This window comes from Nanorana parkeri, unplaced genomic scaffold (genome assembly GCF_000935625.1).
Source record: "Nanorana parkeri isolate BGI_ZX_2015 unplaced genomic scaffold, ASM93562v1 scaffold793, whole genome shotgun sequence".
In the NCBI taxonomy this organism is placed as follows: Eukaryota; Metazoa; Chordata; class Amphibia; order Anura; family Dicroglossidae; genus Nanorana; species Nanorana parkeri.
The window spans coordinates 689,719-701,994 of record NW_017307061.1 but is presented as its reverse complement, the minus strand read 5'-3'; the positions used below and the strand labels follow the sequence as shown (position 1 = coordinate 701,994).

Here is a 12,276-nt window from a genome sequence, read left to right as displayed (position 1 = left end):
TAGCACCCTTAAGACGACATAAAGTGCATTCACACTGCACTGAGAGGTAACAATACTGAGCCGTATTAACTTAAGGCCCAGAGGTTTTATCCTTAGCATAAAAACTTGAGTCATTTTTTTTTTCAAATGACTGAAAAAGTGCTACAGGCAAAACAATGCAAAAAGCCTTTGCTATTTTGACTTTAAAAAAAATTGTCCTTTCCCAATGACACTGCTCGGCTACTTGTGATGACGTTCATGTCGCCACAGAGACATTTTGTCCATCGGAATCAGTGTGCACTTCATCAATACCTTCCCTTCTTCGCCTTACTATATCAGAAGATGCCAGTGAACTGGCCCTGCCTTGTTTGTTTACTGACGTTTTGTTGAACATTGTGCCAAGGCTATCCACGAGTCCACCTTCACTTTCCTCTACCCCTTGCTTTCCTATATCTGTTGCTGATGTGTTATTTCCCAGCACTTGCAAAGCAGAAGGACCTTTATTGGTACCGTTGACTGCTGTGACCTTTGGGCCATGCTGGATATCCATTGGGCTTTTCTCTATAGACGTTTCATGTAAGACACTTGCAAGCGTTGGGATCAAGGTTACTGGCAGTATCGGGCTAGGGAGAACTGCTCCTTCCGGAGCTCGAAGTTCCAGCGCTGCGTGCTCTGAACTTGGGGTCAAGCTGGTGGGAACAATCTTTTTACTGCAAGATTCACAGCACAGCTTGTTGTATCCAGGTATAGAGCAGTACCGTGCTAAGACTTCCATCTGACAGAATATGGATTTGTCTCCTTGACATGCATCTTCTGTGGAGAAAAATTGAGTTTATTATGATTTCTTTCGTTTACCAAGTTCATTTTAGAAATATTTCAAAATGTCTTTATTACAGCTTTATTGACCGCTAAACACTGTCAACTCCCAAACTTCTAAGGCAATCCCCAAGTATTTTCAGGAAGACAACGGCCCCACAATTGAAACATATTATTTTCCGGATCCCTGTCTGTCTCTCTAAGAGTTATATACATATGGAAAAATGTTAAATATTAGAAGCTGTGTGTGCGAACTCCTCCTCAGAATGTCATAGCTGTCAGTGGGGCAAGCAGTTTTAAAGCAGTGCATGGGCAGAAAACAAATTATCCTGGCTGTCTGTTCTATGACATATGCACATTTGCATACCAGCAGCCCTCCCAATTTAAAAAATGAAAACAGCATTGGTTGCATTAATTTAAACATTTGCGTTATAACTGTACATTGGCTTAGGGGGTACTTACTAAATAAAATGAGGCCTAACATGCAATGTTTATGTAGTTATCAATGTTGCCACTAGATGGAACTATTACCATAATGATGATATTAACCACTTCAGCTCTTTATACAAATGGACCAAAGCTGTTTTTACATTTTCACTATGGACCTACTGTAATCTATAGACAAAAATACATAAACATGAAAAAATGCATTTTTTTCTATTTTGACTAGTGTTTTTTGTTTTACTGTAAATAAAAAGTGTACATTTTATTCTATGATTCAAAATTACCCTAAAATTATGTTTCTGGAATAAAGCATGGCAGAGTTATTTTCAAATAAACACAAAGGAGTTTACTATTTTCAACCTTGCTGATTTTTTATGCGTCACTGAAAAAAAACAACAAGCAAAACAAATAAAAACGGAAAAAAACAAATATTGGTGGTAGAAAAATAGAAACAAAAACAAATCAGAAGAAAAAAAATATTAGAGAGAAAGGGTAGAAAATATTAACTATGAAACAGAGAAGGCAGAATTACTGGTTAACAAGTGGTTACACAGGAATACATTTTATTTACATTTTGTTTTTTACTTATAATTTTTACCTATCTGATGTCATATGCAGGTCAAAGGTCACAACTTTGATCTACATATCAGTGTAATAGTAACTACACTAAATTGCAATGATATTGTCATTTTGTCACTTATATGATATTTCACACAAAAGCAGTGGCGACTCTAGGAACAATATATAGGGGGGCACATAATTTACCACAGTCAAAATGGGGGGGCACTAATAATTTTCACCACTAAATCCTACCACTGAAAAAAACGGAATAAGTATATATAAATAAGATTACAAAATACGAGAGTAATGCGGTATGCGGTGATACCTTTTTATTGTACTAGCCTAATACTTAGAAGACAAGCTTTCAAGAGTTTTTCTTTCTTCTTCAGGTATTGCTTCAGACTTGAGAAAGAGAGGAAAACTCTCAAAAGCCTTTCAATTTGAGCAAACACCAGGGCTGTGTAAATAATCACCTATAGCGATAGAGGACTACAAACCGCAGCAATACATTATACAGAAAAGCAGAATACCACCAGCTATAGAGGACTACAAATCCCAGCAAAACATAGAGCAATGCAGAATAATAGTATATACATTTGCCACATACTCTGTGCTGCTGCTCTACTCTGGGGTCCTGGCCTAATGTATTGGGGTATTGGTCAAAGCTTGTCAGGAGGGGTGGGGAGGGTCTTAGTAAGGGGAGATGTGTGGGTGGCAGAAGCGCTTTAAGCAGGCATTGCGTGGCTCCCCAGAAGGCTGCCGCAAGGTCCCCAGCCGGACCTAAGACACCTAAGTCAATTTGAAAAATTTAAGTGCTGGTATCGGTTTTTAGTATTGGGACAGAGGTCAGTTATAACGCAGAGTGCATTGGTCAATAATGTATAGCAGAGTGCGGAGCTCAGTAATGTAACACAAAGTGTGGATGACAGCAATGTAACGCAGAGTGCGGATGACAGCAATGTAACGCAGAGTGCGGATGACAGCAATGTAACGCAGAGTGCGGATGACAGCAATGTAACGCAGAGTGCGGAGGACAGCAATGTAACGCAGAGTGCGGAGGACAGCAATGTAACGCAAAGTGCGGAGGACAGCAATGTAACGCAGAGTGCGGATGACAGCAGAGTAACGCAGATTGCAGATGACAGCAATGTACCGCAAAGTGTGGATGACAACAGTGTAAGAGAGAAAGGGACTTACAGTTTTGATGTACTAGATCATGTGCTCTGTCATGCCCTCTTCTTCCTTTCCAGGCAGTGTGTGGTGGTGGTGGGGGAACAGCGATGTTTCTCCCATGTGAAGCCCCAAGCAGCCTTGATGTGTCTTCTCTGTCCCTACTCTGGTAAAATACATGAGCAGCGAATGGCTCCCTCTTAGCCAATAGCAGCTGGGGTGGGCGGAGGAAGATACAAGTGGTTGCCGACTGCCGAGTCCCAAGCCCCCCAGCACACATAATAAAATATCCCCCCCTTTCCTTCCAAGCCCCCTCACCTGCTTTCATCCAGGCAGGGAGGAGGCACATCGTTCCCTGGTGATGCACTAGACCTTACTAGTGATCCATCATTCGACCGATGCTCAGAACTGACAGAGCTCCGGCCGAAGCTGACAGGAGCAGCTCTGCGGTCTGCATCCGTCGGAGATGCAGACCGTGTAGCTACTCCTTTTTTTTAGCTATATAATACATACAGGAAAGTGAGCTGAATTGGAGAATGTTTCCAAATCAGCTATATTGTCCTAGATTGTTCACTTCTCCTGCCTTCTCCAAACTCTTCACCCTTTTGTGAATAGGCCTGAAAGTAATTTTTGGTTGTCATTTTGACAGCTGGTAATTGCCGGATATAGTACGGAGGGTGGGTGCAGTGGGAGTTTTTCGATTTTTTTGGGACGTATCTTATTCATTAAATTCTGAAGCAGTTAAAAATGGCCTGGAGTCTTTTAATGTTAAAGTGACACTAAACTCAGGAGTTAAACCTTAAATGCATTTAAGCACCTTTACTATTAACAAAAATGTGTCTTATTTGTGATCATCCTATTTGTGTAGATCCTCAAATCATCTCTGAATTCATGCTGTCACTGTCCTTCCTTCTGGAGGGTGTCTACTGTTGTTCCCCATGGTCCCTGTGTGTGTTGTAAAGTAGCCTACGCTCCAAGCTCACTTCAGTGATGGACTACAATCCCAATACAAATTAGTAAACTAAATGTGAGATTGTAGTCCATCACAGGAGTGAACTTGGAGCAGTGGCTACTTTACAACACAAGGACCATGTGTACAAGAGTAGCCCCCCTCCAGAAGGAAGGACAGTGTCAGCACCAATTCAGAGATGATTTGAAGATCTACAGCCGAATGATACACAAATAATCTATATTTCTGTTAATGGTTAAGTTTTTTTTAAGGTTTAACTTCTGAGTTTGGTGTCACTTTAATTAAATTATATATATATATATATAGATATAGATCTATATCTATATATATATAATTGCTATACAAGCCATTTTGTAATTTTATGTTATTAATTACAATGGTATTATTATTATTATTATTATACAGGATTTATTTAGTGCCAACAGTTTGTGCAGCACTTTACAATATAAGGAAGACATTACAGTTACAATACAAATCAAGACAAGATGATAAGGAAGGCCCTAATCTAATTATTAAGAATTATCTTTCCATTTTAATCTGTAACTGGTTGTGATAACCATTACATTTGAAGGGATTCTGTACACTTCCCCAATGTAATTGGCTTGCTGCTATTCCCAGTGGTTTTTCTCATGAGGCTTGAACTGATTATTTGACTATAATAAGCAGACCTTCTTCCTACTTAGTACACAGAAAAGGAGTGGAATGCAGATGTGAGTTCATACTTGCAATGCATATGACTGAAATTGAGAGGATTGTTTGTTAAAGCAGCAAACTTAGAATGAATTAGAAGTGTAAAAGGAATCTGTCAATAAAGTCAAAAGCACAGGCGCTAGGGATAAAAATACTCATCATTACACCACTGACCCTGAACTGACTGACCTATGCATGTCAGTTGTGGAGACATTTGACAGAAATAGGTGGGAACTTTCCAGCTTTTGAGACTCTGGCTTTAGGCCCCATTCACACTGAGCGACATGAAAATCGCGCGATTTTGAGCGACTTGTCGCGCAACTTTTTCCTATTGGGCTGTCAGGAGCAATATCGCTCGAAATCGCTCGAAAAAAGGGTCATGTAGGAGCGACAAGCTACCAGCGACGAGCTACAAGCGATATTGAGCGATATTGAGCAACGAGATGTGAACAGCTCCATTGAAATGGATTGGAGAAGCTACATAGAGCGATATCGCGTAGAAATATAAGCGATATCGCTGCAAAAATCGATTGATAAATCGCTCAGTGTGAATGGGGCCTTAGGGTCTCTGGTCCACTGGCAGTTCCCTCCAGCTCAGCTGGTGATTAGCTGCTAGGATCATTAATATCAGAGTCAGTACTCCCAGCAGCCACAGCAGTATGTCTGTGAATGAAAAGAAGTAGGGAGTGTTCAAAGCGTGGTTTAGAGGAGGAAAAGGTGTGCAAACAAAGTAGGTATGGGGAGGAATCAAATAGGATGCTCAGTGTGACGGCTAAACCAGGAAAATGATTGAAAAACAGCAAGGAGTGTGTGGGGCAGAAAGAAAATCTTAAGCAGGGTATATACAGGTAGATTTTCACATGAACGGTCGTCCGAAAAAGCTGCTCGGAATGACCGATAATACCATCAGAAGCTTGGCGATTGTCATTCACAAGTTTGTTTGATGTTCGATTTTATATAACATTTTGTCTTGGAATTAATGGAGTTTTCCCGAACGAAAAACCACATTCAGTGTTAGAATTTTTTTAGTCCGAGAAAAGTTTTCCAACATGTTCCTTTTTCATCACTGTGGTCCAAAATGATCATCAACTTCACCGCATCAACGTTTAGAAAGTCGAATGAAATTTCCAAAATCGATTTCATTCAAAATTCTATCTATGTATGCCTAGCTTTAGTAAGACAAGTGTGGCTTACAGCAAAAGAATGAGGCGAGTGATACAAATGACACAAATACTGCTAAATGGGGAGAAACAGAGTAGGGCTTGGGAGAGCAAAGAACAGATTCCAATGTCAGAGAGAGGCTTACGGGCACAAATGTGGATGATTAGAGTATGAGATTAAAAAGTCTGTGTACCTATGTATTGTCAAGTCATATCTGTTTTTTAAGCACAATTACTATCATGTAACCCCCATGGAGACCTGCAACCAAAGCTTGGTTAGCTTTATATCTTGCCACAACACAAACCTAATATCTTGCCACTATTATGACACACCGCCCAGCTTCCTGATTGCCCGTGAAGTCGGCTCCATGCTAGCGGAAGTACCGGTATCAGCACTCGGTATAGCCGAGTACCGAAAGATAAATATCGGTACTCGTACTTGATACCAAAAAAACGGTATCGGTGCATCCCTAGTTTAAATATTTTGTGACTATTGAAAAATATATTTAAACAAACATTTTTGTGCCTGGAGTTGGGAGTTAAATTACAGTAACATAAATGTAATAAAGCAAAATATTATTTGCAGTATTTAATAACACTGATTGGAAAATTCTGTAAGTGTGTACCTTCAACTAGAAAGTTCAGGGGCAAAAATGAATGCATACACATCAAATGAAATCTATGACCTGTGGATTGGATTTCTTAGAGGCTTTCTATACTTACTGGAAGATATTTTGTTCACAGGGTTTTTAAGGGAATTCTGTGGGGCAGCTCCAGGTGTCTTAGAAGGACTGAGGTCACTTGTTTCTGCTTGCTGTGCAAGTCCTGGTGATTTTCCTGAAAGTCAGTTAAACATTAATCAGACGATTGCATAAAATTAGATACATACCTATGTTATATGTCCTAAAAATAACTGGCAATGTAACACAAAATGTATACTGCATCATGCAGTATTATTTATAAAGTACACAAGGCACACTGGGTATGGTGTGTGTATGTGGTTATTTTTTAAATGTATTTATTACAGGTATTTATATAGCGCTGACAATTTATTCAGCGCTTTATATAGTTGCACATTCATCAGTTCCTGCCCTCAAAGAGCTTACAATCTAAGGTCCCTATCTCACATACATACATAAAAGGCCAATTTACTCAGAAGCCAATTAACCTACCAGCATGTCTTTGGAGTGTGGGAGGAACCCTAAGTACTCCTTGCAGATAGTGACCTGGCTGAGTTCGAACCAGAGACCCCCAGTGCTACAAGGCAGAATCGCTAATCACTACGCCACTGTGCTGCCTTGGTTATATTAGGGGTGCACAATAGATGTCCCATGAGCTGATTGTGGCCCCCAAAAATCTTTCTGTGGTCCAGGCTTTTTTTTTTACTTTTACAATTTATCCTAAAGCCCCAATCAAGTGAAGACCTTTCAGTGGGGAAGGTTTAGAGCCTCTGTTTTGATTGCTGTGTGTGTCCTTACTGTGGATATTTCCCCCTCACTTCCTGCCCTAGAAATGTTTCCAACAGGAACACAGACATAAACAGTTTGTACTAGAATGGGGATGGGTTAGATCTTCTGACAAGGTTTTCATTGCTATCTGTGTCATCCTGTACAGGTAACAATTGCATTCCCCATTTCTTGTATGGGTATCACAGGGACAGGAAATAGGGAGAAATCTCCCCAAAACGGTCACATACAGAAATAAAACAGCTGAGAATAATAACTACTCTTCTCCATTCTATCCAAAGCAAAAATAAAAAAATATTGGCTGGAATTGGGCTTTAAGGTGTTTTTCCACATTTTCAGTCAAATTTGAGAAACGTCCACTATACATGTGTTATGTGTTTCCATTCACACAGCATATCTGAAGGTAATTTTTTCAAATGAAACATTTAAATGATTTCTTGCAGTTCTAGTTGTTTCTGTGGAGAAGTTTTTTTTATGTGCAAAAGACTCTAAGCCACTCTTAACAATTTAAAGTGCAATTCTAGGGACAAAATGAGGGAAAGTGCATTAACATACAATGAACCTTTGTTAGGACAGGCACATTTAGTTTACACCTGATAATGAGATCTGCCACCACAGTACAGGCAGGGTTAATTAAGATAAACTATAACTCCCCTGCCCCCTTCTTAACACCTTCATGCTGTATGCATGTATGAGGCAGCACATCACATAGGCCACATACTGTATATGCATCCAACTTGTGGCGTTGTTCTGTGCTGCATGCTTACTCTGTGATTCCAACACAGTGACCGAGCTGTCACCGCCAGCTCCCAGTCACGGTTTATTGCAACAGCAATGATGATGCCATGAATGGGATGCCTGCCTCCCACTTCCAGCGTTAAGAACCCCTTAAAGAGCTGGCAACAAGGGGTTAACATTACATTTAAGGTGAAAACTTCAGTTTTAATGATTTCAGAAAAGAGCAAGTAAAAAGGCAAGCAGCATTTGTTTAAGTTATGGGAACAATGGAAAAATAATAAGTAGGCGTTATCTCAATTTGGTTGCAAAAGTGGAAATACAGTTTATGTTTTGTCATAATGTGTTCAAATCTAGTTGTTACTGTACTACAACTAATTACCATCACTTTCTTTATCTTCAGATAAAGTATAAGCAGAGAGTTTGATAAGTTGTTATTATTGATTCCATCACTGCAGATCTTTTCCACTATGTTTATTGCTCCCCCACTCAACTAAACACACACAAACTATTCACAGCCAATCATCCAGCTATATTACATCATTGTTTCTGTAATATATTTACCATGTGTATGTTCAATATGTTGGCCAACTCAAGCTGTTTCAGATTTCATGTCGGTTTCAAAAATTTACTAAGTTTCCAAAAACAGGATTCATTTCAGGAATCAACATCCTGAATCCTACTAGGACAAAACAAAGTAAAAGGCCAGCATCAAATATACACATCGTTACTATACCTGGGCAAGATGCCATCTTGCAGACCTGGATAGTTTCGGGCTTCTCTCCATCACACTGACCAATAACGTTATCACTTGCTTTGCACACTACTTGGCGTTGCTGAATGCCTTCACCGCAGCTTGATGAGCACTGTGAAAGTCAATGAGATTACATCAATCACAAGGGAGATACACAGCTTGTGCAAATGTAGAGACTTCCTTCCATGAATGCAGGATGTGAGCGTCTTCCAAATTGCTGGTTTCTTACAAACAGATAACAGATGCACTGCAACCTCTCCTGAGTCTCATAAATAAACACAAAAACTGAATATAAATGAAAAAAGTATGTTTGCGTAGCTGAGGCCGTATGTATGTGTACACGGTACTTGGTCAAAACATTTCAACTAAATATTTACTTTTTTTGTCCTTACATGTAACAGTGTAGCATTCACTAGTGTCACTACACAGAGAATGTTGTAGTTCTCTGGTTGGCTCACAAACACATTACGGTAATTTAAATACATACAAGGAAAGCACAACACTGCACACATGGCAGATAATGGTAATTGGTGCTTGTGATTGTTAGAATCACACTACACCATATTAGTATCATGAATTGATGTTAGATGCATTAAAAGTGAGCCACGAAACCATGCATTGAGAGCTCTAAAAGGGTTTTTCACTTTAACGTGACCTATTTGCTACAGTATAGATTTTAAATGAAGGCATACCTTTAAAATAGGTCAGTGCTCTAAAGACATGCTGGGAGGCTCCTGTCTAATTGGCCCTAGTATCTGTGTATTGGAGTTAGGGACCTACATTTGTAGGATTGTTAAAGACAAGGACTGATGTGAATGAATAGTATGTAAAGCATTGCGGAAACTGACACCACTATATAAATAATTGTAATAAATAAGTGGACAAATACTTACCTATCTTCCTGCCCATACTGTTAAACTCCACCCTTATAATGAGAAACCTTCTGAAGTCCACACTGAAACTGACAGTTCTGGAATGTCAATCTGCTGCGTGCCCCACAACTCTTAATAGTTCCTCCTGCTAACTATAACGTCATTACTGTATCTTGAGGAGGAGGTCAGAAGGAGTAACCAATGAGAGCTGCGGAGAACCATGGACATCGATACAGCATCTCTGCGTAAAATACAGGTAGCCAGAAGTCCAGCACTGTTATCTATAGGCCAGTATTACACAAAAATAAGTAGTATCCCTGTATCTTTTGTCTTAGATGAAGATAATTATATGTTTAAAGCCCAACTCCACCTTTTGGTACCCTCTTCCCCACCATCACTTTACTGTTAAATATCCCTTTATACATAACATACAAATCCTGCAGTTTCAAGCATGTTTTCCAGGGTCCTTCTATGGCAGTGGCAATGGGCAGTCCCCCCCCCCTCCCCCTGTGTGTCCAGGTGAGGACCAGTGCTGGAGAACAGATCAGTGAGTATCCTGTCAGACAGTGTCTGACAGGAGGTTATTATAATTACCTATAATAAATAAGTAAATAAATAATTGCAGTAATAGTTGCATTCCCATTTAGAGACCTAATTGCTTACATGAAAAATGGGCTCTACAGTACTTTACAATGTGCAAATCTACTGTCACATGCTGATAAGAGAAGATGATACTAAAACAGATGTTGTGTACTGAGTGCTCCCTGTATCTCTTGTTACAATGATGTTTCATATAGCTTTTATTCCACTGCTACTAACCTGTGACCAGGCCCCTGTCCTCCATTGCGCAGGGCAAGATATACGATTGCATGACCTTCTTGGTTCTGGACGTTCGGCAGTGCAGTATTTAGTATGGACTGTCCTGTTTGTGCCATTTTCCAGGTGTTGGATACACTGAACCAGTCTGATCTGGACACCCAGTTTACCACAAGTCTTACTGCAAGGGCCCCAGTCCTCCACCACCCAACTGCAAACATAGGTAAATATATTTTACATTTTTCAAAACATATGCCATATTTATTAATGCAGTCATGAAAAATATACAACACTATGCAAAGCAAACGTATTCTCATGCAATAACATACATCAGAGGTATTTAATAAACATAATGAATATGGGAAAAGAAAATATAATTGCAAGGCATCCTTATTCTTTGTGAGTGGAAACTTAACATGACATTCAAGGATAATTCTCCCCCCCAATGCTGCTTTAAGGACTTACCTTAAATGATGCCTCTTGATCTGATCATCTTCTTTCCAGTAGTTTTCAGCAATCCCTCCAGGGCTGGTGGCGGTCTCTGATCCAGCGCTGACTGCTGTGTCTTCCTATCCCACGGAGCCTGTGCGAGTGCACGCTGCCGGGCTGCTTGCATTGACGTACCCTGTGTCTCTCCTCTTCTCTCGGCCGAAGATCTCTACTGTGCATGCACACGCCCGTGATCCTTCGCGGCCGCTCGAGAATTTTTTAGACCTTCGGACGGGAGCGAGTGGCAGAGACACAGGTAAGTAATAGCCTTTTTGGTGACTTTTTTTTTTAATGTTCTTGCACATATCTACTGCTTGTTAGCAGTAGATATGTGCAAAAAAAAAGTAAGGTTTAATTATCCTTGAAAAGCTAAATGGTCTTGTAAAGAAGACTTGAGGAGGGAAAATAGCATTTGCATGGCATGCTGTTTTGTTTGTTTGTTTTAGGTATAAATAAATATTTCTAATGGAAGGGTCAGTATACAGTATCAGGAACTTGTTCTGGCTTTATGACTGGAAAAGAAATAGAAGACACATCTCCCTGTAGAGGCACAGACAGCAAAAAAAGCCCAATAGAGCAGAAAACTGCTTTGTATGGAGTTCCTCTGTAAAATAACTGAAACATTTAGATTGGGCCACATACTAACTACCTTGTTGTGGTTATGACATGTGGACAGATCAGGAAAATGAAGGATAGCAGTTGAAACACCATCATCTACCAAAGTCCTAAACATCAGTTATGGGTGCAGAGAGCCTTTTCCTATGTTAAATGTTGATTTAAGTTTTTACCATATTTTCGAAGGGGAAAAGGTTTAGATTCACCTGTTAACAGTCTCAACTCCGAACCACAAGTAAACACATTATTGTCTATGGAGATCTGCAGTACTGTTTTGCCTATGTACAGATACAGGTTCTCTCCCTCTCTCTCCTTTTTGCCAACTTAAAATAGATTGTTATGAGAGGGCCATTTCATGTTACTAACTTGGTCATACCCTGGCTGAGAGCATTCATGCAAGTTACATCTTTTCCGTATTGGCTTTGGCTTTTTGTTGTTATCACACAGGTTACGTTGAACCATCCTGCTGTCACTTTTTCGCCGGCATCCATATTTAGTGTACTGTATACCTGCAAAGCAAAAAAATAAATATTTACTGAATAGAAAATTACAAGGATGTGTTTTCATTACGTTCCACATCACTTACTTTTATGACTAATAACGTGGGGACAAATATTTGCTCATAAATAAAACACATCAGTTTAAGTTTGAACAAGCAATGCTGTAAACCATCATTACTTAGGTACCACTTTATAAATGATATATATAGTGTATGTATAGCCAAATCTTTTTTTTTTTT

General features: G+C 39.7%; 1 protein-coding gene across 1 annotated transcript in view; it reads right to left on the bottom strand.

Moving 5' to 3' along the window:
• Positions 1–205: 205 nt before the first annotated feature.
• ADAMTS14 (ADAM metallopeptidase with thrombospondin type 1 motif 14) overlaps positions 206–12,276 on the bottom strand; it is a 127,202-nt gene continuing 115,131 nt past the window's right edge. Inside the window, exons 18-22 of the mRNA XM_018564906.1 lie at positions 11,914–12,046; positions 10,437–10,644; positions 8,728–8,857; positions 6,514–6,627; positions 206–792 (exon numbers count right to left, since the gene is read on the bottom strand). Coding sequence (XP_018420408.1) covers positions 236–792; positions 6,514–6,627; positions 8,728–8,857; positions 10,437–10,644; positions 11,914–12,046 — 1,142 coding nt within the window. The 3' untranslated portion in view covers positions 206–235. The remainder of the gene's footprint in view (positions 793–6,513; positions 6,628–8,727; positions 8,858–10,436; positions 10,645–11,913; positions 12,047–12,276) is intronic.